Source organism: Polyergus mexicanus, unplaced genomic scaffold (genome assembly GCF_030449975.1).
Source record: "Polyergus mexicanus isolate NDT 795.1 unplaced genomic scaffold, iyPolMexi1.0 SCAF_23, whole genome shotgun sequence".
Classification (NCBI taxonomy): domain Eukaryota; kingdom Metazoa; phylum Arthropoda; class Insecta; order Hymenoptera; family Formicidae; genus Polyergus; species Polyergus mexicanus.
Genome location: NW_027223343.1, coordinates 4,787,975 through 4,814,468, shown reverse-complemented (window position 1 = coordinate 4,814,468; position 26,494 = coordinate 4,787,975). Strand labels below are relative to the sequence as shown.

At 40.6% G+C, this 26,494-nt stretch overlaps 2 protein-coding genes across 6 annotated transcripts in view; one reads left to right on the top strand and one right to left on the bottom strand.

The window, feature by feature from the left end:
* Window positions 1-26,494, top strand: part of LOC138942608 (RWD domain-containing protein 1) — a 112,305-nt gene that overhangs the window by 84,149 nt on the left and 1,662 nt on the right. The window contains exon 1 of one of the 3 annotated variants that reach the window (XM_070312966.1): window positions 23,809-23,819. The exons of the other annotated variants lie outside the window; for them this stretch is intronic. The gene's annotated coding sequence lies outside the window, so the exon portion shown is untranslated. Of the gene's footprint in view, window positions 1-23,808; window positions 23,820-26,494 lie in introns of those variants that run through there. 3 annotated transcript variants of the gene reach the window in all.
* On the bottom strand, window positions 667-25,548 carry Tusp (WD40 superfamily protein Tusp). Of its 3 annotated transcripts, none has more exons than XM_070312940.1 (15): window positions 24,849-25,548; window positions 19,217-19,384; window positions 9,552-9,734; window positions 8,730-8,837; window positions 8,221-8,377; window positions 7,831-8,102; window positions 7,620-7,708; window positions 7,356-7,490; window positions 6,824-7,244; window positions 6,563-6,740; window positions 4,821-6,486; window positions 4,600-4,713; window positions 4,301-4,529; window positions 4,004-4,198; window positions 667-3,878 (listed from the first exon to the last, which is right to left on the bottom strand). In XM_070312940.1, the coding sequence occupies exons 1-15, from the start codon at window positions 24,942-24,944 to the stop codon at window positions 3,762-3,764; spliced, it is 4,128 nt and encodes a 1,375-aa protein (XP_070169041.1). In that variant the 5' UTR covers window positions 24,945-25,548; the 3' UTR covers window positions 667-3,761. The 3 variants fall into 3 exon arrangements, with proteins under 3 accessions (XP_070169041.1, XP_070169042.1, XP_070169044.1); XM_070312941.1 differs by having other exon boundaries at window positions 4,004-4,183; XM_070312943.1 differs by lacking the exons at window positions 8,730-8,837; window positions 9,552-9,734; window positions 19,217-19,384; window positions 24,849-25,548 and having other exon boundaries at window positions 7,831-8,107; window positions 8,221-8,311.

Below are 26,494 nucleotides of genomic sequence, written 5' to 3'. Positions count from 1 at the left end.
ATTATGTTTATTCAAATTTACAGATTTTTTCTTTTAAATCGCTGAATATGAGAGCGTGATGTCAAAGCTGAAAAATTAAAATTGGCAGAATCAATATGACAGATGTCAAAATTAAAAATATTAGAATTTTGAATATATATATATATATATACGCAACATTTAACTTTTTATATATACATCTATTTGTATATTTTTGTATATTTATTGTACATTTTTAATTCGCATTCAGTGACCAAAAACATCCTTAAGATTAAATAAACATAATCTAATCCTTAACTTTTCCGTAATAGACGCTATGAAAACTATGAAAATTCTATTAATTATACTCGACACAATAAATTTCTTTTGAGGACGAAAAGTCCTAACAACACACTTTATCTTGATTGTAAAAAAGTTCTTCTTACACATTATACATCATACATCATAGTTATAACACGATAAAATTTATTATAATAATTTTTTTGCAACCTTAATTGCAAATTTTCCACCATGTTAACGCAATGGAACAACTTGGAAATCGGTATCGTGCATTCCGACGTTAAAAAATTACAGAAAGTGATTATTCTTTTTTTTTTGTATTCAAACAAAAAGTTATTCTTTTTTAACTACGCAATGTGTGATGGATAAAGAAATTTAATCATTAGTAGAGGAAGCATAAATCATATGTATCATATGTATATCTACGTTTTTACGCGTAGCATTTCTTCTTTTATTTACAAATAGTCTCGCGCTAATGTATTCAGTAACAAAATTACATTGCACATATACAGAATTATCATTATAGCACTAAGGCAAGAACTGAATTAACAATATACGTCATCCGTACGAGAAAAACCGCGTTTTCAATCGGATACAATGGGTAAAGTCGTTTTTTCCTTATGATATATTCAGTCGTAAAATTTACATATAGCGTTTCTTTTCTTTTTTTTTTTTCCTTAAGTACGCTAGCATTAAGACAAGGAGAGAGAAACGAAGCATCAAAAGGTTAACGTATTACAACTTTTAGCTAGGCCGAACATTTTGGAGTTCAGTCACGTGTTAAGTGTTCGCCTGTCGCGAAACATGAATGAGACAAATCGGGAATCGCAGTAGAAATCCACTTTGCGCAGTTACGCGAATTCTGATCGTGTCGCGCCTTTTCTTACATTCTTGGAAAATGCGTGGCCTAAATGTGCCCCAAATATATACGTGGAATACGCGTGAGAATATAACAAAGCCTCTTTTATCCAAGATGACGGGGGCATTCGAGTTATTACGTCCTGTAATCTTATGAGGCTCGATGTCGAGTATTAATCTCGTTTGTTAAATAGGCGATTTCGATCAAATGCAAATGTAGGCACTCTATTTTTTACCGGCGTTGAAGCGTCACGCGAAGATTACGAAAGAGAAGTATAACGCGTATTTTATTTTACTTCATGTGTACGGATAATCACAGCATCGATTATTTGTCTAGAAAAATCGTCTTCGCGTTATGCAATATCTTATACAAGGATTCACGAATTTACGCGTTTATGCGGCATCTTTATTCGAATATCCGGATATTGCGTGCGGAAAATGCGTAAATGCGCGATTTATTCGCACATACTCGTAACTCTCGCATGAAATTACTACTCGCGTAAATTCAATGTACCATTTTTCGGGAGGCCTTAAAACACACGATGACGTAACATTATATCCGTTTGCTCCGCGTGACTTAAATCCGCTTTGCTCGGCTGAGCGGTAGGATACGATATTTTTATACAACAATTGAGATATGTTCGATCAGAATCGGATGACGCGAGATGAGGGGTTTAAACGATGTTGGTGACACACGGCGAACGGTACAGAATTATCCTCCAGTCGCGCGCACGTTCCAACTTCTGAATACACATCTGAGATTTCATTTAAACAAACGTCTCCTTTCATATCTCTCCCCCCCCCCTCCCTCTCCTCCCCGCTTTATTCGAGAAAGTATCCATGTGCTTGTTGTCAAGCTCTTATTCAATGGTATTCAAAAGTTAGCGGAGTGTGTATATATGTATAGACGCGAGTAACTTTATATCATCCCGGTGTAATTGTATTAAGGGGGTAACTTTCTATTAAATGCAAAACGCGTGCGCTGAATGAGAGAGAAATCCGTACTCGCGAATATAAAATATCCTTCGTTCCGTCGTTACGAGAAATTCGCGAACTAATATATGATTTAAATATCTGACAAGTGTAGGAAAAAAAAATTCTCTCATTTTCCTCCAATATAATGTATAAATACATATATTTGATAGATCTTCGTGATTAAACTTTTCGAATCATCCGCTTCGCTGCACGAGCTCGCAATTCTCGTCACGACGTTACGATTACTTGATGTAGATTACGAATGAGAGTGTGGAGTAATATGTAGGGACGACTAGAGAACCGATCGATCGATCGATCGATCGATCGTTCAGCATTTCGACGATCAGTGCGAATGTCAGGCGAAAATTTCTAAAACTATACGCTGTCGCTAATGGATGGCATTCGTCTCGAATTCGGATGCTGGATGCTGGATGTAGATTCGAAACGTGCGACTCGCGCCGTAAAAAAAGGCATCTGAATCCGGATTAACGCCGTTAATTAACGAAGCAGCGACGCTCCGAATTACCGTAACGCTCGATGCTGCGGGTGTGAGAAAATATGATCTTGTGCGAAGACGTGTTACGTGATTTAAGATCCGGACGATTAAGAGCGGCGAAGAGGAGCATCGAGAAAGAATTCTGTATCGCGCGGATCGAGCAGATTTGCGAGGGGGAATCTTCTTGATCCCTGTACATTCGTCGGAATATTTGCGTGCTCGGCGAATTTTTTGCCGACGAAACGATACGCATCATATGTGACTGTGCGACTTCGATGGTAGATACAGACGATTTATTTCGCGTTGCATAAACATTCGCGTATATACACTCGGTGCATACTTTCGCTCTGATCTTTCGATATCTCGCTCTCTCCTTAGGATTAGTCTGCCCCGTTATCTCATTAATGGCGAAGACAGGCCGGACGTCAAACGTTACGTTACAATCGTTACTCTTATCGTTATTATTATTAGCGTTACTATTATTATCGTTAGTTTTACCATACGCGTTAAGAAACATTTAATTGAACAACATGAAACACTCGCCTGTGCGCGTGCGAGAATCTGTCAATATATAATATATATTTATATATATTTATATAAAATTCGAATTCACACACTCGGAAAAAATGAACAAGGTAAACCGTCAACAGCGTCACTAGACTCCAACGTGTCGCATAAACTATACGAAATGAGCGCTCGAAGTTGGGAGAAACGAAATATTTTGGACGGTACGACGAAGAAGCATTCAACAAAACATAGCTGCCGACACAAAATCTTTGTGTTCCACTCAAATTCAAATCGCTCGCAACTGCACTCGCGAAAATTAATATCTTCTTTACTGCGCATCGTCCTCGAAACATACAATTCGTCCACGCGTCGGTTGACGATCTTCTCGTCCTGACTACACGATCCCTTTCACCATGATAAAATCGACGGTGCGAGTCAGAAATTACTCGCTTGACCATTATCGTCTCGACATATACGTCCGTCGATACGTTACCTCGGACAGTTGGTGTACGGAATCACTCCGTGATCTCGACAATTTTAAAGGCCTCGCGCGAGATCTTTTATTCTTAAGGATCGAACTCTCGCGAATTTTTAATGCGCTCTCAGACACGTGTTTCGCAGCTTTTTTTTTTCCATCGTACAGTTTAAACGTGTCGCAGAGCGATAGTTACTTAAGTCGTTGCGTGACGTTCGCCAGAGCGACGGCGAATGCTTGCAAAGCGCTGAACGGATATTGGAAATCCAACGTGTACGCGTTGCCGTCTATTCTTCCGAATTGCATTACCTGAAAAAAAAATTGACACAGAAATATTTTACCTTGATCTTATCTTGAAAGACTAAAATAAAATGACACACAAAAATATTTTGCGATTTAATCTTGAAAGACCTCTTGGGAAGGTACGTCCTTACCTGTCTACCTCTGAACTCGATTTGAAAGTTCTTGGCGCTTTCCTGAGTCACTCTGCCGCCGAAATCGAGCTGATACACTTGGCTGGATTCGTTCCACATGGGCGCTTTATTGTGCATCACCAGTTGTGCATCGCGCCTTATCGCTTCCGGCTTGGAGATTCCTACTCCTCTTTGCTTGAGCTGTAGATATAACGTCTACATCTCAATATCGTTTACCCGCGCGCTTTTTCCGGTTCAGTACACTGTGCTCATAGAAACATATTTTTCTTGGAAGCCAAAGATATTTGCAATACAAACCTTCTGACGTAATTGAGCCTTCTGGAATGTTTCTAAATTCCGATAACTCGTCGTCGACGAGGAATCATCCTGGAGAAGACCTTCCTCGTCCGAGCTTTCGCCACGGTTCTTTCGCATCCTTCTGCTCAGCAACGGACTTGACAATAGCCTTCTACGGATCGGAGAAGCCGACGCCGGTCTCTTGCCTTTCTTAGACGGTGCTGGACTACTCGGCGAACTCCTCGGCAATCTGTGTTCACCAAGCGATTATAAATCAAGTTGATTCGCGCACGCACGTATCGGTGATAGGATATAACTACCTCGATGATGGCCGAGGAGAAGGAGGTGGCAAGGAATGACTGTCGTCGAAATCTCGAAGTCTCGCGGCGAGACCATCGAGCGACGAGACGAACGATCCACTCGGGCTCGATCCTCTAAAACACAATTAGCTTTTTTACTATTTGAATTGCATGTGAAAATGGGAGTTTTTCTCTTATCGAAAAATAATACGATACAAATTTTTCGAATCGATTATACTCACTTGACGGGTGACACGGCAACTTGCGGTCGGTTCGGCTTCTCTCCGATATGAGTCTCGTGAATGACATATCCGTTGTTCTCCTCAAGTTTGTCGACGTTCTCGCACGTTGCATCTTTCGGCGGTTCCGATTCGTCGCATTTAACTGAACTGTCTTCGACGACCTCGGAATTATTCACTACCCCCGTCGTCTCCTCCACATGTTCCGGCAATTGCGGCGGGGAGGCTATTTGCTCGTTGCTCGGAAAGATATCACTAGAATCTAGACTCTTGGACTTGCCGCAATTGCGTAATCTAGGTGGCTTTGAGCTCGGCTGGCTTGTATCGAGTTGTGAATGAGGCTTGTTCCTCTTTCGCCGTTTCGTTTTACGCGATACCAATACCAGTCTCTTGTTCGGTGCGTCTCTCCGCAGCATTCGCAATGCCACGTCGCACGGCACTAATTGAGCATCCACCAGATCCAGATAACCGACGCTGCAACTCCTAACTATTGAGTCGTTGGAGCACATCGGACCGATGCTGATCACCGTCGAGGTTCTATGAACGGCCCGCGATATTCCCGTATCGCCGCAACTGATATCCTCGTCGCTGAATCGCATCAGATCCTCGTCGAGTTTAACGACACCCGGCGGTCCGGCATTCGTCTTGCCGTAACACACGTGACACTTGGGATCCTTCTGCTTTGCGAAACATTGGGAGCACGACGATCCGAAGCACTGTTCGATGTTCTCCGGGAATTGATAGGAACACGCGGGTGATACTATCCCATGTATGCCGTTTTTACCGACGAGTAGACCCGCGGCTTGTCCGATCTGAGAAGAGCCGTTGTTATTCGAAGACGTCGCATTGAAACTCGCCCCGGAATTTTGATTATTCTTACTATGTACAAAACTGTGAGCGCTCTGCGACATCGCGGTTTGATGGACGGCGTGCGGCAAAACGTTGCTCGCGCACGCCATATTATTTAGACCGTTCAAGTATACGGCCGGGGTGCAATCGACATTCTCGAGGCCGTTTGTAACTGCATTTTGGGTGATCGAGTATCGACTGCTCGACGCTTCGGCAGCCTGGCCGTTTTGCATGGAAATGATGCTCGCTGGACAAGCGCTCGACATCAGGCATGGCTTATCGTCCGACGCGATTTGATTAAGCTTGTTGTTCTCGAGCTCCTTCTTCGTCGCCACGCCGGCCTGCTGAACGTCCGCGAGAACATTTTTCATCCTCTGAATACTGTTGGCGTAATCGGCGCCCGCATTCGACGTCGCTATCAATGTCTGCGTGGGTGCGACTGCATTTTTCGGTGATTGTAGAGTCGGCACGTCGCAGCATCGCGGCGGATTGTGTCTCGGTGGCGTACGATACGTGTTGGTAGGGGCGTTTCTAATATTCTCGTACAGATTACCCATGTCCTGCAAATCTACATACGGCACTACGTACTCGCTCTCATAGCTCTCGATCTTCCCCAACGACGTCGGCAACGTCTCCGTCGCCAGGAATTGATTCGACATCTGCGACTTGGGTCGACTCGGATGATTCAAACGAGCGTTGCGAGGTGTCATTGGCGCGATTGGCGGTGGTTGTGCCTCCGGGGTAGCTCGCGAACTCGATTCCTGATACGACTCCTCTTCGTCCTCGGAGAATAGATTCGGATTGAAGGTCGGATCCGGACCTATTGCGACAATTGTATCGTGATAAGCTTTTGGATAAAAAGGAAAATTCAAATTCACGCGGCTAGATGGAATTACCTGCAGGTAGATCGTCTCGGAGCTCCGTCATCACGAGCGTCATTTGTCTGGGTTGCAAATGCAGCAATGACGTGCGATAAGTCACTTGACCTAGGTTCGCGGGAATGGAGTCCGCCAAGCCGTGAAACTTGAATTTCGTGCCCCAGATATTCGAGGTTACCTCGACTAGTCTCGCGTGCTGCGAAAAGAAATACTCTTATAATGTTTAAACGCCGTGTTTTATACTACTTAATATGAATTCGAGAAGGAATATTGTATTACCTCCGGCAAAGTATCTACATATGCGAGATCATTCGGCTTCTCCTCTCGTTCCGTTGCTTCGTCACTCGGCCTCTCGTCCCGCTTCTTTCTGTTCTTCTTCCGGTACCGAGGCGATCCGCATAAATCCGCAGTGTCCTTCTCGGTATCCGAGCCGTCACTATACGACGGACATTGCGACATGTCGTCCAACACTTGCAGAGTCTCCTGGTTCTGTGGATCAAATATCACAAACTCGGGTCGGATCTTGCTAGTTCGTCTACCTTTGAGGAGTGGCACGAGACCGCCTAGGTATTCCAGATAGAGTGTGTAATATGGCACGGGCTCGATGGCGTGTCTGAGCATGGTGCAATGCAATCGGCTACCTCCGGGCGGTGGTCTCGACACGAAGCGTCGCAGTTCCCTCGGTTCTGGCACTAAACATCTGAAAAAGCGCGTGAAAAATGCGAAATTTATACGTGTAACGTCTCTTCTTTGTCGATTGATAGTTTGTCTTATGACAGCCAAAGAATTTCGCGAAAGCTCTCTTTTTTACCGTATCGTGTTAGCGAACAGGGCGGCCACGGAAGCTCTCAATCGTGGCGGTAATGGAAGCTGTTGAACATTGGATTCCCTCGTGAGAGCCGCTCTCACTGCTAGCCTCGACAACAGCTGTAGCGAGCCCACTCTCCTATAAGGAACAATACCCACTTGATTATCAGCCCGTGCATCATCACTTTGGTGAAATTTTCCAAGTGTCACTCGTATTAAGAATCTGCATTCGTGAAAACGCGATTACATCGAAATAAGAGATGATCACCTGGAGACCCAAGCGGCGTGGACGCGCGCCCCTGTCGCTACGAAGAGTCGCCTGTCGTTGTGACCCCATGTCAATGCCGATACAGGGCACTGAAGCGCGCGTGAAATTGTGAGAAGAAAATCATAAATATAAATTATTTAGTGTCGTATAGAGAGCGTCGATTTTAGATAGATAGAAAAAGAGAGAGAGACAAGCATTCTTTTAAACATACTTGCGCGTACGGAATCTCAGTCGTGTATACGAGAGTGCCATTGACCGAGTAGAACTTGAGCAGATTCGTGTACTCTTGTGGACTTCCCGGATGAAGATGTTCCGACTCCCTTGTGCCCGCGATAGCGAGCAGTTTCCTAGAGTTGCTCCACTCGGCGTGCAAAGGCGGCTTCAGATTGCTGCGTATCGTGATGGGCGACACATCGTCGAACGATCGTAACATGACGATGTTGCCGTCAGCGAGGCAAACGGCTAAGACGTAATTCCGATCATCTGCGCTTACACATACATCACGACAAACGTGTGCGTCAATTTCTTTCGACTAGTATCTTTTTTTTTTTCGAGCACGAGAATCGGCAAATCTCGAATCTCTAAAAATCGCGATTGATACCTTTCTGAGATCGATCACACGTCTCGTCTTCCTCCATAGTGAACTTCTCGGCGCTCCACGCCATCGACGTGACACCGGCCGCCAATTGTACCTCCGACACCATAGCCCCGTGAACGTCCATAACGATTAATTGGCCCGCGGTGGTCCCGAAATAGACCTTTTGTTGTACATGACAGAGGAAAGGTAAATAATGTTATCTTATTTTTCTTTTATCGGTATCCTATCTAGAAAAAGCTTTTAACTCGCTACTGGGCTGCTGTCAAAAATGATTGAGTGTAATATTGCGCTAAAATCGCAAGAATGCCTCTATTGGGGAAGGATATATCGTATTCCGCGTACGAGATTCAAACGCTCGTGTATCCTAATCTTCGCTATTGTATTCTAATCTTCGATGAAAACGCGCGAATATTATAGACGTCGATTGCTTTTTTTTTTTTCATCAATTACAACGTTCGTGATAAATTAAAAAATCACGCAAAAAATATGAGATTAATATTTTTTTCTCCAACCTGCTGATCGTCCGGAGTCCAAATGCCGCATGTTATCGTCGCTTTGTCGTTGAGCATCGACGACCAATATCTTTGACCGGCGACACTCCCAACCAGTACGAAACCATCCTGTAATAAAACATTGCATTCTCCGCAGCTGATACTCCGTAGAAACGTGTGCGGCGCGTTTACGACGAGAAATCGTAAATAAATACATAAACCTCTGAAGTCTTAAAGAGAGCGGGTCTCAACACATTGAATGGAACGCTTTGAACTGAATGCCGATATTTTACATCGATAATATAAAATAAATAACTTTAGATTTATCAGAGTCGATTTATTTAACGAAAACAGAGATTATTCTGTTTTTATTATATATGTATATATATAAATATACATTTGATATCTCGAGAGAAAGAAATACTTTTAATCAATCTTAATAAATTTCACGGCGAATAATTTTGGTTGATGCACTTGTTGTATAAAGTATTTATTTTTGTCTTCTAACAGATATACCTTGACGTGGGAGGGCTCAGTATCTGGAAGGTTTATCCTTAAGAGAAAGCCAAATCCAGGCGGTTAATAGTTTTTAAAATCTTATTATAAGATTTGTTTTATATTAATATCCTTCAAGTATGGGAGTGTCGTGTAAAGTATCGCGCGTTCAAGTAAGGGAGTGAATTTACGAATGAATATACTTTAAAAAAAGTATGTAGAATTACATTGACATAATTCTGTAATATTTTTTTAAAGTATATATATTTCTGTGAGATTATACAATTCGTAAGAAAAAAATCACGGTTATCGTTTCGTAAACTCGACGCAACAAATATTATAATTTACCCTGTAACATATAAGAGCCATGCGACCGTCGTGGGACCAAGAAAAATGCGTAACAGGTGTGCTTCTGTCGTTGATTAATTCTATACTCCATCGTCCGTCGTATTTGATCCAAACGAAGATTACACCCGAACTGTCGCACGAAGCTAGTTTTTGATAGGGTTCGTTCCATTTGACGAGTATCACCTGTAATCAGATAGAGAGAGAGAGATTCGTAAGCCGAAGAAGCCTAAGAATTGTTAAAAGAGTCGATTACGAAATCTCTCAACAGCATTAATTTTTAAATTTTCTGTCAGATTTCTACGAAGATAATATTACGCATGTTTCATGCTACCAACTTTAATAATACCATAAATTGATCAGCAGTATTTCATTTTGAACTCTGCAATTAATTTTATAGGCTTTAACCAAACCTAAGCCTAATTAGTATCAGCGTTCTCGGCCGAAAATTTTTCATTCTTAATCAAGATCCTTCCATCGCTTATTTCTTATAAAAATGCGAGATAATTAACATGATTGATAATTAATATTAAAATATTGCTTTTATGCTGTTTCATTTCGAGCGAGCGTGACTTCTTCAATAGAGCCCCGAAGACTCGGGAGGATCAAACTTCCGAAAAAGATAATCAAGAGTATTCGAAGAGATTAAATCGATCCTTCCTTGAAGGTAATCGCGACCTTGGATTTTAAGAGCTTATCTCGCGCTATCGGTGGTTGAGGCGAGTCTTGCATAGGTCGAAGTCGAGACGCGCGCGGATATATCTGCCAAGTGTCATTGCTCCATCGTCGATCGATTGCCTTTTATTGCGGCGACGAGCGAGCGCGCCTATATATTTTTATCTTGCTGATACGGCAAATAGAAGTTTATCGGAAAATTAATTTCTGGAATGAAAATGTTAGATGATTCGCGCCGTGTTTATTCGTGTTGTATTTATATCTCCGCGAATTATAATTAATTAAGTGTAACAATTAAAGAGATAAAAGTGAGATTTGGAAAGATTCATGAATTGCTTAAATTTATCACACATCTTACAATTTGTGATAATTATTATATTTTGAAATTATTCATTTTTTGTGTTCCAAACATTTTTGACTTTTGATAGAGATTTTACGTTGCCCCCTCCTAAAAAAAAAAATCTGTAACTTTTTTTTCAGCTAACATTATTTTGTAATATTATTTTTCCTCGGATGAAATACATTTGAATACTTTGAAATACGTGATAAATTAATGTTTCTATCCGCAAGTGCGAACCAAGTCACGAGAGTGAGAGAAAAATGAGAAGGTAGATGCCGTACGTGACGTGCGTAGCGACAAGATATACAAGAATATGCGCTCCCGCATATATATTTACACGCGTGTACGTGTGCATGTGTGTGTGTGTGTGTGTGTGAATATATACGCGGAGAAGAGAAGAAAGTTATCGATGTTCTTCCTAGAACAATTTTCTACCATGTATCGTTGTATAGCTGGATCGTTCTGTGATTGATTAATCCGCATGGTGCCGCAAATGTATCTTTCTTCTTGAAAAATTGACGCTTCTTCAAAGATAAAAGACGTAAAAATCGTAAATGTAATAACGGAAGCCCCTTTTTTTTTTCTCGGAAATTAACTAAGTACACATACACGTAAACTCTTACGGCGTCATTAAATTTAATCGTAACCGAGGATTTCATTTAACGGCATATTATTCGTATGAAAAAAATCTTATTAGGGTATATACTTGAAAAAAGTTCTCTCCCTGATTTTAAGGGCGACTCCATCACACGGAGTATTGTCAATGGACGAAATTGCGTTACGATAAGCTGATCTCGTTTGATGGGAATAAACGGGATTTTCCGTGTGCTCTCTATAAGTGCAATAAAATCTGTCTGGGGACACAAGGTTGTAAATTGCGGGACACGATCGTGCGAGAAAGTCGCTGATAGTGCGAGCGTGATGATCGATAGAAGAGCCTTATACCGAGCGTCTTCGGATTTTCTCGCGATGCTAAAATTTATGCCGAATCTGAGATTGCGAGATTCGAAGAATACGTGAGAATTAAAAATCGCGAATTTTATATTTTTAATATATATTATATAATTTTTTTTTCTTTTTTTTTTTTTCCTTTCTTTTTATATATGCGTTAAATCGTGTATGCTAAATGTGTGTATTTCAGTTTAGATTTTTATTGTTGCAAGTTACATATTGAAAAGCTAGATGAATTGAGAGGAAACCATATTCATGCCGGGCTAGATTCGTATATAAGCGTGCGATAGCTACCGTATGTACAGCTACAAATTGACGCAACGATCTATTTTGAGCGACGGAGATGCCTGCTTTCATAATCGCATTCTGCGATGAAACGCACGGTTAGGTATTATCAGCTTTTACACTCTCGCACTTTAGTTACGTACACATCACATTGGGCTTCGTGCAGAAAGTCATATTTTCCGTACAGATTTTTCACTTAACTGTTGAATACGAACAGTGCTCCCTGCTTGACCTCCCATACTCCTCCTTTTGTCTTCGTTCCCGTGCAGCGTTCATTGTACGCAGCGGGAAAGAGAGAAAGAGAGAAAGAGTAATTGTATTTTCAAATGTAAAGGGCGCCGAATGAGACTGTAACAGCGCGGTTGTCGTTATCCTTTTTTTCCCCCTCTCGCCCGTTAAGGTTCGTTCGAGAGTTCTACGACCTGTAACGTATTGCCGTTTCGTATTTTGCCTTTTCGATGCGATCGCACAACTCTGGGGAATGAAGAAGTCCGCGGGAGCGGAAAGGTGTAATTGAAATTATTCGAAAGGAACGCTGCATTCTTTTCGCTTTTCGCAATATCCTTCTCTTTCGCTTCTTTCGTGTAATTTCGTCTCTTAATCTTTATGCCGAGACGAGAGAAAAGCACGAGGAAAATGCAAAGTCTCGCGTTATAACGACGTCAAGTTTTGTCTTCTATATATCTCGCTACCGCGCATTATTCACGTAGATCCCTCACCAATTTATACTGCAGGAATGCATATTGATAAAGGGTAGAGGACGAGGAGATGAATTAAATTTCTTCTCTCTCTCTCTTTTGAAAATATATCGCAACTTTCCTCGCCAAGCTACATTACTTCTCGTCCCGAAAGCAGGGGCAGATCGTCACGTAATCCTTTGACTGCTAATGCATTGCGGTAAAGACTGCAGCAAGTGCCGGAGCCTCGGCGAGCTTGTTTGGTAAATCAATGATGCTCCTTTTCACACTTGTTCTTTTTCAGTGTCAAGGTAACTTCACGCGCGTTCGCGTATCTCGCGATAAACATTTCTCTCTCTCACTACCTTTCTATCTTCTCGCGTCACGTTCTTTTGGCTAATTTCTCACCTCATGATTTATGACAAAACCCTGCGTAAAATAAAATTACACTTCTCCACACTCGGAGATTCCTGCATTATTTATAATATTGCGTGTACGAAACATTTTACACCGAGAAAAATAAGAGGGAAGAAATAGAATATTTTTCTCTCCTCGTGCGCGAAGTCTTTGATCGCTGGATTTTAAATGAAAGAACAGGACGATAATGTGTAATTGGTTTATGTAAATTTAATAAACAGAATATAGATCCTTTCCCTTGATTTCTTATTTTTTAAAAATTATCTCTTCCTCGGGATAATATCCACGAAATGTTTATTGAAATGTTATAATTGCGGGATAAACATGTTAATTCTGCGCGTATGCGCTTCCGAAATTGCAAATATATGTATATACCTGAATTAATTACATGAATTCGTGCGCACGTTTTACACCCGTTGACGCTACCTCACGTACTCTTTCGCCACCGAAATACCGCCGGTTCGCGATCAAAGTGTATTGAGTCCACGAGATGAATAATTTATACGTAGGTATAATACAATATCGTCCGTTTAATATTCCACAGAGTTGGTCCTCTAGCACGATACGCTCGTTTTAACGGCTCTATTCCGAATGTTAGACCGCAGTACTTGGTACACTTATCCTCGAGAGATTAGCGGGTACGCAGTTACCCCTGGCATTACGTTTTCGCCGGGGTTCCACTCATCTCGGAATCTCTCCGACGTTACTTATACACGAGAGAGACTTCAAAAGAGGACTAAATGATGTTAGCACGTGGAAAAGAAATGTCTCGGCCAACATCAAAGTTGTAATATTGTATCCGCAGGACGAATCTTTTTTTTTATTTTTATTTTTTTTTATTTGGGTAATAATACTAAAACTTAAAACCAGCTCAGACACAAGAAGATTGAGTTGGAAGTTTCGGCTGAAAACCGGACGAGAAGAGCGCGTGAATTTTTCACCGGATGGCCATGTGGGAAGTTTTCAACTTTTCTCCCCCTATCTCTATTTCACCACCGCAATTATTGTAAATAATTTTTGAAACATTCATAGTCTGCAAGGAATTCGCAAAAAAAAGGGGGGGGGGGAGAGAGACGTTTCGACGAAAACCATTTGATCCAGTGCAATTGTCGTGGAAAATGCGGAAATTGTCAGTGCTCGTATAAGTGACAGCTACTGTATAAGGAGTGCAGATATAATCGCGCTATCGATTCGAGGTCCGAACGCGACTGGTACGGCCTAGAACAGAAATAACTGAAAATACAGCCCCTATCGTCGCACACAAGTCGCCGACGGCAATCTAAGGAAAGAGGGACTTTGTGTCCCGAATTACGTCGAGTCGAATTGCTTTCTCTCCTGCAGAATACCGTTTATAACACGTAGGATGATTTTTATCACAGCATGAGGGCTGGCTATTTATCCCACAATATATATTCGAAGCGCGTCGCCCATTATTTTTAAGCAACGCCGATGTATTAGATATAGAATGTTTATGTAAAAGGTGAAAGATTAAAGAAAGTAACGTTCTATCTATAAAAGAGAAACGTCCCTTAGAGAAGTTGTAGCTGTAGATACGGAGAGTTGAGAACCGCGGTCTTAAAACAGCACTGCGTGCCAGATCGATACCATGGCGGCTACTACCCTTAAACTCTGAAATGTGGACCGAAGTATTGTGGATGCAAAATTTCAAGCTTTCATCGACAATCATCGTCGTAATTACGTATATACGGAAAAGGAAAAAAGACAGAAAGAGAGAGAGAGAGAAAGCGAAGGTGTAATAAAAATAAGATGAAAGGCTTTTTATACACGCGTATCGCTCGAGCGGACGATCAAGAGGGTGAATTTTCGAAAAGTCTTTTTCTGTTGGAATCTCGCGAGCGTATCTATTAACTTTTGTTTCTGTGATGAATGAGATTTAACTCGTTCTTTGACGAAGAACGTCGCGCACAATCGACTTATCTATTCAGCGCAAGTGCATAATTCACGCGTATAAATTATAAATCGACGCGACATGACGAAATATATGTATACGAGTCTTCGACGTTCTAACTTTGTCCCGACCTGCTTTTTCTCGCCTGTCAGGATCGTCTCCTTCGTACATGCACTTTGTGTAAGGCGATCGCCTCTCTCGTGCCTCTGCGTGTCGGTTCCGCGTTGACTTATTGACTGAGGTCCGTTAAACGAGGCGAAAGGTCCGTGGGGTCCGGGAAAGTTAACAGATGAACACAAGGGGGACACGTGAGCCGATAACACACACGCATACATGTATACCATACACAGATAGATAGCACGTCGTGTGCACGCGTACCGCTATCGTGTCCAGAGCAGACGCCGATGGGCGGGGATGCTGATCTCGATTTAATTAACGCCAGTTTAAACGCCGTCGAACAATTTACCAGCAGCTTCGAATGCTTCATAGCTGGGTAAAGTATTAGCATACTAATTCGATACGAAACAGTAAAAGTGAAGTAGAGTCTGATTGAAAGGTATCTATAGGATAATTGATAAAGGCCGAATGCTCGAAACGATAACGAATTTCATCTGCTGATTCCATTTGCTTAAAATATTCTTTATATTTTTCGCTAGCTAGCGGTATTACTCGAAGCTAGGGTTGCACGAGATACCAAGATTAGTTTTGGTCTTGTCTTGATCTAGTCTCGAATTTCAAGACAAGATCAAGACAAGATTTTAAATTAATTATCAAGACAATACCAAAACAAATTATCAAGATTCTTGATCCTATCGAGAAGTCTTGGTTTTTAAAAAAAAGTTATCTAATTGTTCCCGATCTCTGAACGGAGATTTTAATTAATATCAAAATAGGCGAGAAAGACAAAAAGTTTTATTTATTGTTAGTAAATAAAAACATTTATAAATTTAAAAACTTTAAAAAATTTAAATTTAAAGAGTCTGCGCATCATTATCATTACACACTTTAATGTGACATAAAAATAGCGCAAATTAATTACTTTATATTACTTAATTTATAAAGTTTAATTTCAATACTTACGTTTAAAAATATATCTATCGCTTTTTGTTTTTCTGACAATATTTTATTTTTCATTGCTTTTAATCCAAATAAATCTTCATATGCTTTTTTATGATCTTTCTCCAAATGTTTTTTTTAATCCAGTAGCGTTACTATTTTTCATTTTTATTTCTTTAGTCACATTTTCTTTTTGACATAATAAACACACGCCGATTTTTTCATTGTTTCTTGTTTCATACTTAAAATAAGTTTTCTATGTGCATTGTTTAACTGCACTTACTTCCGAACTTTCATTATCACTTTCGGAAATGTTTGCATGTTCAGCGGAAGAACTTGGTTTTCGTTTTTAGACTTCGTCTGCACAATCGAGACGTGAGCATACGCGGTAAAGAAGAAACGAAAATCGCTTCGGATAACAGAAGAAATCGGATATACTTACTATTTTCTGTTTTTTATCAAGCTGACAAATAACTTAATGTTAAATAGAAACTGTTAATAAAAATCAAGGCAAGACAAGACAAGACAAGATGTTTGATACAAAAATCCTCTCAAGACCAAGACAAGATTAAAATTTTCAAGACCAATACAAAATTTTTGCGAATATTGTCTTGTCTTGGGTCTCGTGCAACCCTACTCGAAGCGTTCCATCGCCGAAAGGAATGTCTTCTCAATAATGAACACCTTCCTCGAGTGGACGAGCGAGGGACAGATTCCTCGCGCGAACACGTCAACGTCTCATTTGTCACGTCACGTGGAGTGCGTTCGTAACGCTTACGTACAATCCACGATGCTTACCCTCGCTCCTCACGTCTCGCTATCCCTCAGAACCAACCCCTCAAGTAGAAGTGGCTCGTATCCATAAAAGATAGGGGCGAGAGTAAAGTGCGCGCCATGATCGTAAGCCATGCGTTCGCACCCGTGAATGCGTGTAGTGCGTTGCATCAGAGAGGGAATCTGCGTATCTCAGCGAGGAAAAAATTCAAATCAGAGAAAGAACAAAATTTTTCGAATCGCTAGATAGAAAGGAAATGGCTCGATTTATCTCGCCATGTGTATTGTGTATATAAGCTATTATTTATCCTTATATAATAATCTTCGTATCTAAGCGCCATATATATTGTTCGTGGATTTACGGCGGACAGATGCCATTACTCGCGTTCTATTGTAATGCGAGTCTCCTTCGGCAATACGGAAAATATCCGGGGAATCTTACGCGAACTTGGCGAAGAGAGCCGGAGAAAGCGAAACGCTATACGCCTAATAACGCGCCCAATATAAGGAAGGAAGGAAGGCAGAAAGGAGGGTGCAACCCCCGAGATTTTAAGCCGGTGATATTAATATTGGAGAAGTCGGCGACGGAGTAGCTCTCTTAGCGTGTATATATGTATGCAGAAGGCAATGTAGTTTGTGAAATCGTACGACGATAGATAGATAGGTAGGTCTATGAGCACCTACAGGCAGTTTGTTAAAAGCGCAGGCCACATACGGCTTAATATCGATCAAGGGCCACAACACAAAGGATTCCTGCTTCGCTTTGGCCGTTTATTATCGATACCGAGATTACACGAAGTTTCGGCCACGACGGAGTTGTCGACGCATATACAGCAGCGATGTATATATGGTACATGAAAAATATGCGTTTTACGAAACTATTAAATTGCTTCGTACAAAATATTCGCGAGCTTTATAATTATTTGCAATTTGAATGTAAATCGTTTATGAAATGTGTAAATAATATTAATCGTTCATTAAACGCTATCCCATAATTTGCATATGTATAAATTGCGGCATTTCTGTATGTACATATATTCCAATTGAAAAAAATTCATCGTTCGATTTAGATGAGAATATCATACTAATATTAACGTCACGCGATATATAAAATAATTTAGAGATAAATGTGGATCGCGCTTTTTGGTCGAGATGAAAATCGAAGATGGATTTTTTTTTAATATAAATAAAGATGACACATTGTGTTTGATGTTTTAACTATAACTCGATTGGTTAATAGCATTTTTCGATACTACCGAGTTGACAAATATAATTAATGTAAATTTTCGACATTAATATTTTTCTAACAACGATGAAGAAAAGAAAGCATTCATAAGTATTATATTTTTTATGTCTACTAAACATTATTTTTAACTTTCAATAATTCAATCAAGTATTGTTTGGTAAAAAATATTAAAATGGTTTATCCATCCCTTAAAAGTTGGATCAATTTTAACGAGAATAGATAAACCAGTTTTAACAGATATAAATCTCTATTTTAAAACAAATATGTATTTTCAAATAAATAGATTATAGGACAGATTATAGACTTTTTGTATTGAAATAAAAAGAATGCCATTCAAAATATCGGAAATTTATTAGAGAGTGCTCTCGACTTGTTAGAGAGCTAAACATAGGGCATAATAATTATGCATGAATTTCAAAAGCACTTGGATAATTAATTTAAAAATAAATAATAAATTAATTTTTCTCAATTTTTAGATTCAATTCTCGAAGTACATGCGGTTCGTCCCTTCTCTATTTTATAGCATCCTAAGAGAATCCCCTCAAATCCTTTAATTTGTCTGTTGTTTAATTTCTCTCTCCCTAGTATTAATAAAAAATTTTATTTCGGTAAAAGTTACGTGAGTAAAAATAGTATGACATAGATTGACGTTTTAGGTATATAAATTGAATTATTGTTTACGATTAAAAACATACTTGTTTTTCTGGTTTATGTAATTTAAAAAAAAAAATAGCAAATCTATCCTTTGGAATTACTTGATACAATATGTAATATACTGGTCTGTTACAATATTTGTCTTCCTTTAACGATTTAATACATCATCGCAGAAACTCCTATCTGCATCGCGCGACCATCCAATTTCTTTGTCGATTTAACTCACACGCTCTATGACCGATTTCCGCGACTGGTATCGAGTAGATAAAATGTATACGAAATGATAAAACTCTCTCGCGCTCCATGATATTGCCAAGTAGCGGTGAATAGAATATTTCTCGCGTCGAGAGATTCGAGAACCGTGAAATCATGATTCCTAGCACTTATCTAGCACTTACTTTGCCGAGCTCTTTGTTCGATCAATCTATAAATTACTATGTTGACATTGTAAAATTTTTTGAGCCAGAAAATATTGTATATGAAAGAGGCAAAATATTTTTTTCTTAATATGTATATTAAAATTGTCCTGGATAACCGAAAAAAAACTGGAAGACAAGAAAAATGAAAAGAATACATTAGAATTCTCGAAGAAGAAAGAGATTAAATACTGGTTTTGTTCAAATATTCGTGGTGAACGATTCAAACTGACGACAAGAAGTTAAAGGAGACGATAGCAATACTCACTTCGCTACGGTGTCCTCGGAGATTGTAATTTGCCCTGAGTGGAAGTTCTGCGGTTCTCGTGCGACAATGCGATGTAGTAAAAGTCACCCCTACCAAGCCGCGAGCGTTGCCGGTGGCCAGCCATCCTTCTTGGTAATAATTTGTACGATCGAGCTTCCATCCTTCATCCTGGTAAATAAGAGGAGCCAAGTGTGTTAGTTATTCCTTCTCGCGGCAAGTAGCGGAAAACGTTATTCGCTCGCGATTATATGGTGCCTCGATGATTTCAACGATCGTGATAGCTATCATGGTTATTTTTAACTTTGTAACTGGGATTGTAAGTGAGACCGAAAAGGATCATCGTATAGAGTATCACGATCTACTCTATTTAATGATTGAAGTCACCGATCTCAGAAAGTGTCTTAAATAAAATATCTTCTGAACCCTCGACGTGAATAAATTATCCAAGTGAGTTATCACACGTGACAAAGACGTTTTCTAATGCTGATTCGTTATTCATTCCACAGAATTTGATACGAGCTTCATGAGAACATATGCGCTTTTGCATGGCGATGGTTTGATAGCTAAAAATAATTAATTACGTTAATTAATGACACGACTGATAGCACAGTCGTTCAACTAAATAAAATCGAGATGCCAGAATATTCCATCGCCGAATATTTTATCGAATAATGTTTTCAACTCAAGTATGAGTCAGGTGGCGAGGGCTTCGATGCTAAAAAAGGGTTTCATCCTCCGACTCGCTATACATACATATAGGTGTAATTACTCAAGACAGTCTGAATCCTTAGCAATATCAAGATATACATGTATACGTTACAGGAAAAGTCATCAAGTTTATCTACTATTTAATATCGTAATCTACTGTTTAATATCATAATTTCTTTGAATAGAAAATTATTACGATATTTTATTTTATTTTTGTAATACGAAAGATTAAAATTATATTAGTATGTATTTTTAGACTTCGGTTTTTCGCAGAGGAAACAATATCGTAAATATTGCAGGAAATATTCGATCTGGATAATTTGCGTCTGTCCCCTCCCACTTTGGCATTCTTCCCATCAATAAACGAATCCCTGCAATTCGCTGCAATATTGAATACAACTATTTTGAAAGAGCGTTCAAATTTTGCTTGTTAATTAGCAATGTGCTGTTGATCAAAAAGGGATGTCAAAGAGAGAGTTTATTATTTCTTATATAATATTGGAAAGAAACATGTAACAAGAGATCAAAAAAACAGAATGTTAAAATATTTCTCGACCTCTTTTCGCATTTATATCAGAGATTTCGAAAATAGGATATAACATCCTCCTTTCCCATTCGTGTTTAAAGTTTTCTCGCGCATGCGAAATAACATAAATTATGTCATACAATTTCATTAAAATTTCAGATTAAATTATGACTAAAATATCGCGGTTAAAATACACGTATACTTTGTGGCCTTTAGTAGACAAGTTCGCGTATTCGCCAGGTTGCCAGTATAATTAATGCGCGATTTAACAAAGATGTTTTGCGTAGCCATAATGAGATGAAGTCTAAGAGGATACGACTAAGCTGAAACAAGAGTAGAGCAGAGCCAGTAACGATGCGAGAGACTGCAATAATTCGATAGCTAACTTCCGCTACTATCCGAAACAACGAAAGCGCCGCGCGATGAAACCTCGTGACAATAATCCTTCGTGATTATCGTAAAAAATTTGTTGTCTCGCTCGTAAATCTTTGTTAGCGTCCGAATCATCGTTTTGCGGTCCTGTGGCAGAATCCGCGTCCCGATTTCTATCACCGCGTCGAGACGTTTCGCAAACGCCGCGGTGTGATCGATGACCACGAGGGGTGGTCTTTACTTGCAAGTCACAGTGATGTAACAAATAGGGAGGGTATGTGACGTGGAGGAGGAAGAGAAATCAGCGAATAATCCAATCTTTGCGAACATGTTGAGTGCAATCCGCGAAAAATGGGGAGCAAGGGGGGAGGTCTCGATTGGTTGGAAATCGATGTTGCGCGAAGACGAGACGTCTTGCGAAACGACCTGCCCAGCTGGGCTGAGCGGAATTTTTTTTTCTTTTTTCTTTTTTTTATTGTACCGCGAGAGAGTTTAGCGCTCGGAACGTCTCGGTGCAATTTTCCGGCGAACAATAGCGCGTAGAGCAGCGGCTCTTGATATAATGACGTTATCGATTCGCGAGAGCGATTCACAATAAATGTGAGTATAAATGGAAATACACGGGACGGCGCGTACACGCGACCGTGATACACGTGAAACTTGCGCTGATTCTTTGACGGATCACGGGTCTTTAGCAAAATCCTTCCCGTCTCACGTTCCAGAGAATATAAAATATTGTCTCCGTTAAATTATAAAAAAATTTTTGCCACGTGAAAACTTTTCAAGCGCGAGGTAAGTAGCAAACGTGGTCCCTATTAATGGATCGCCATTTATTCCCGGCGACCATTTTCACAGGAGACATCGAAAATTTATATCGCGTGTAATGGCTTTCGTACATTTTCGATCGAGACCACTGTCGTACATAAAGTCGTACGAAAATATCGACTAGTTTTTCGCTAGGAACCACTATATCTTCCGGCAACGATCGTGTAATCAGGCACGAGGAAGTATAGTTAACGAAATCGGGGGAAAAGAATAATGATATATCGCGTACCGATCAAGTATTCTTTCCCCGGGGACGGGCAGACTCCGAAGCGACTCGATCGAATGCGCCCTTCGCTAAGTCAATTATTTTTCCAGTAATTGAGCGCCAACCCCCCCCCTCCTCCCCCCCACCTCCCCGCCCCGTCTCGCTTCTTCACGCGGATTTTCATCGCGCTTCTTCCTACGTTCCGAGAGCCGGCTTCCGCCCAAATCGTTGATCGGCAGATTGGCAGTCTCCGGCGGTGAATTAGAGTAGGCGCGAGACGAGAAACACGGTAGCCGTAATTAATTCTGATCGATTGCCTCATCCGAGAGTTCGATAATCAAATTAATCTCCGTTGTGCGTTGCGCATGTACGTACGAATATTTCTCAGCAAGACATGAAAAGGTCATCAAAAGATTATATATATATATATATATATATAGAGGGAGAGAGAGAGAGAGAGAGAGAGAGAGAGAAAATTATTTTTAAAGGCGACATTTTATATTTAACAAGAAATAATTTTTTTCTTTTAAATCCAAGAAAGAGAGAAATCGCTTCTTATAGTTTTTTTTTTTTTTTTTTATATTAACTCGAAACTATTCTTTATTACGAATTTTAAAATCTTGAATTATATAAATATTGTGTAAGATTGTAAATTAAGTTATTGATAAAATCAATCCACAAAATATTTTGCCATTGTTTATTGAAGATTTCAAGTCGATGAATACAAATCTAATGTAAAAACTAAGAAATTTTAAATTAATCTAATAACATATTGATATGACAAATGTAAAAAATTAAGAAAATATGTTATAAATTATTAAATATAATATAGCGGATCTCTAATCGATGGATAATTAATTATTACATAACTTTTTCGCGATATAATATACTCATTATTTCATCATGAATATTTTTAATCTCTACAACAAACAAAGTGTGCGTCGAGTGTTAAAAATTTGCATCTCTTTAATACGTTGCATTTTAATTATAATTATATAACACAAGAAGTTACAATTAAAAAATAATTTTTTTTTTTATAACTTTAAATTTCTCAGAATTAGTAATGTAATAAAGTATCTTTGTATAATATTGAGAAAACTACAGGAAATAATTATTTTTCTTTTTTTCTTTTGTCTATCGAATCGTGTTACTGGAAAGAAGCAGAGAGCGTAATCTCGAAATGATTTACACGCGCAGCGTTAAGGGCGGAGTTAAGGGAAAATTTCCTCGGTGCGAAAGGAAATCTCGCGGTTGCGCGGCCGCTCCTCTAGGTAAGTGCACGCACCGTACCAGTTCGTATTTCTCGACGACCTCGGTAAGTGGCACGGAACAAAGCTCGTCGTCGCGGGAAACTCGGGCACTCGTTAGTCGATCCGCGAAAAGATCCACTCGAGACGCCGAGCACGCCATCCTCGTCGCCAAGTCAGATTTTACACCACGCACGGCGAACCCTTCGCCGTGAGAAATCTTTCACCCCCGCAACGTCTCGCCTCCCCCCTCTCTCTCTCTCTCTCTCTCTCCCCCCCTCCCCCCTCCCTTCCCTCCTCCCGAACGCTCTCGCAACGTGCACACACCTCGTCCCGATGGATTTCAATCTCCGTTCGTGGCTGTTTCGATGCGATCGTGCGATTCTCTACGGCGTTACTGACTGACGAGACTTCTCGCTAAAGAGACTTCCTTGAAAATTGTAAGGACCTTGTCAGAGGAATTGCTCGTTGCCAGAAATATCTACTTCGTTACATATGAATCCTTATGAATACGTTTAACGATTTTGTAAGTACTCGGTCTGACATATTCCATCTCTCGCCGTTGTGCGATAGAATTATGAAATTAATTAATTAAATTGATCGCAGCCACGAGATACCATGCAAGTCCGTTTCGGGACTTAAATAAGGCCATACGTAAGGCTATAAAGAGAATTAACGATCGTTAATACGTTTAATATTTAATTCTCGACTCGGAAATCGGTGAGTCGCCGCTTGTTTCTGTGAGCGCAGGACTTACAATTAGATATATAAGATCAAGTTGAATATATTGTATTATAGTGTAGCTCTACTATAGCTGTAAAAGCAAAATAAACGTGAGCTAATTGTCCTAGCTGTCTCACGCGAGATGGAAGAAATTAATTTCGCGCGAGCTTTCGCCCGAAGGTGCAAAATTTTATCTGATTATCGTTTATCCCCTGCATTACAGCGAGGTGTCAAAGTGCGACAGCTGCATTTTTACTCGTGTCTATATATTGTTTTACCGCAGCGCGTCGGCCGCTGTTTCCGTTTATAATTTTCTTCCCTTCCCCTCCATCATGATTAAAAATTGATCGTCCCTCTCTGCCCCGATTTTTCCGGATATAGTACGTATCGTCTAAAGATAGAATTTCTCCGACGATGTTGACGCGTCTTGGTCGACATAGAAAAATAATTATGGACAATCCTCCGCAGTTGGATAATTTTAATCTGAAATTTTAATCTAAAAATTCGCGAGAAGAGACGGAGCCTTTTTCACTTGTCGATCGAGAGTCCTTCGATATATGTAACGAATGTATGCAAACTTATTCAACAACTTGCCCGCAAGGACTATTATCCGCAGCGCGCGTGTTGTGCAAGAATATACGTCGTCATGTTGTTGCATAACATACGTTAATACGTTAATTCGTATTATTAATGACGTTAACGTTATCATTCTATCTCATGACTTGTGCAACACGATCTCTTACATTTGCATTCGACGCATGGAAATGTATCAAGTCCATCGCGCGTGGAAATCGCCGAGTATTTTTCCCGACGATTTGACTTTTAAAAGAAAAGGATAAAGAAATTTCCTCCCATATCAGTATGCTTTAAAGCGATAAGTGAAAATCTATAAACATATGATAAAGAAAAAGAAATATTGTGACGCTGGAGACGATCGAAGTACGAGAAGATGAGAGATGATACGCTCATGCATCTGAAATAATTTGATCAATATATTGTATATATTATTTCGAAATAATTTAATACCTCCGGCGACTCGTCCGGCACTTTGCCCATCCAGCTGAGCGACAGGATATTGCAATCGCACTTGGCGTTGTTATTCTTCTCAAAGTGCAGATGCATGGTTGCGACGCGATCGGCCTTCCCGTCGGCAGGTCCATCAATCTATCGAATCGGCACCGTTTCCCGCGGTTCCGGATTGCCGCGCGGCGGCCGGATTCCACGTCGCCTTTTCCGCGAGCATCCTCGAGCGCCTTGCGCGCACCCTCCACCCCTCGTCCCGCGACAGATCCCGTGATCGATAATCGAATCACGCAGCAGCTCGCACGTCAGCGCGCCCGCACGCGACCAGCGTGTGTCCCGGCGGCGGCGGCGGCGGCGGCGACGGCGGCGACGGCGGCCGGATCCCTCATGGCCACCCCCGTGATTTTTCAAATCCGGGAGGTATTCACCTCCTCGTCGAAGGAGCGGAGGAGAGAGCGCGTCGCGTCCTATATCTCGCGATATCACCCCGGCCCGAGAGGAATTATCGTAGTCGCACCACCGAGGGAGGAGAGGAACCGCCACCACCGTCGAGACCACCCTTGGATTTCGCGAGAGTCACAATTTATCGCCGTTCGCCAACCCCCGATCGTTTGTTTCTTATCACGACCGCCATTTTGCCGCCCGAGACGCTACTCCATCTTTCGGGGTTGCCGATCCCCGTGGCCGCGCTTTTCTCCCTCCCTCCCCCTCTCTCTCTCTCTCCCTCTCTCTTTGTCGCGCGTACTACCGACAGACGCGAGTATCCCCGACGCGAGCGTGCGTCCGACTGAAAGCTCGGCCGCGCGCGCGGATGTCGTCGCCGCCGCCACCGACGCCGCTGCCGCCGCTGCCCCCGCGTTCTCGTTTCTTCCGTTCGTCGCGTCGCTTTCGCACGACGAGCGTATTGATTGGAGCCGGCCGTTCCGCGGGACCGTCTCGCGCTTTTCTCCGCTGCTGCATTAAACTCGCCGCGAGCTTTTCCGCGCCTCGCCGCGACCGGCGCGGAACCGCCCCGTTTACTCATGCGGACGCTCGCGATACATCGGTATCATATAAATCACAATTATAAATTGATCCATATATTTGATATACTATTTGAAAGTCACATCTTTAGTCCGTAATACAATTTTTGTGTAATTAAACAAAATTTTAGATATATTGGAAACTCTGTTTTTTTTCCTCTCTTTTGAGAAATACTATAGCTAAAAATTTTGAAACAAGATCGTGCAGATTGGTAATAATTTTTTTTTTTTTTTATACCGATATAAAGTATCGATATTTTAATATAACAACGCTACCGATGCATGAACACTTTGCGACTAACTGTGAGACATAATAAATTTACGCGATAAATTACACAAATATCTTTATAGAGATAAAGAGCGTGCGTATCTCTGTCTTTGACAATCTCTCAAATAGATTTTGCTTCGAAAGGATTTATTGCATCTTTATTTATCATAGTGATATCAAATATCGGCGTAATATTCGAATATGGTAAATTATAAAAATTAATAAAATATTGAGAGACGAATCTTTTTCTGTAAGAATAAAATAAGAAACTTTTACTCATTTTATAAATCTGAGAATATATATGAACGCGTGTAAAATCGATAGATAGTTGACGAATCAATATGAAAATAGTTGGTTTC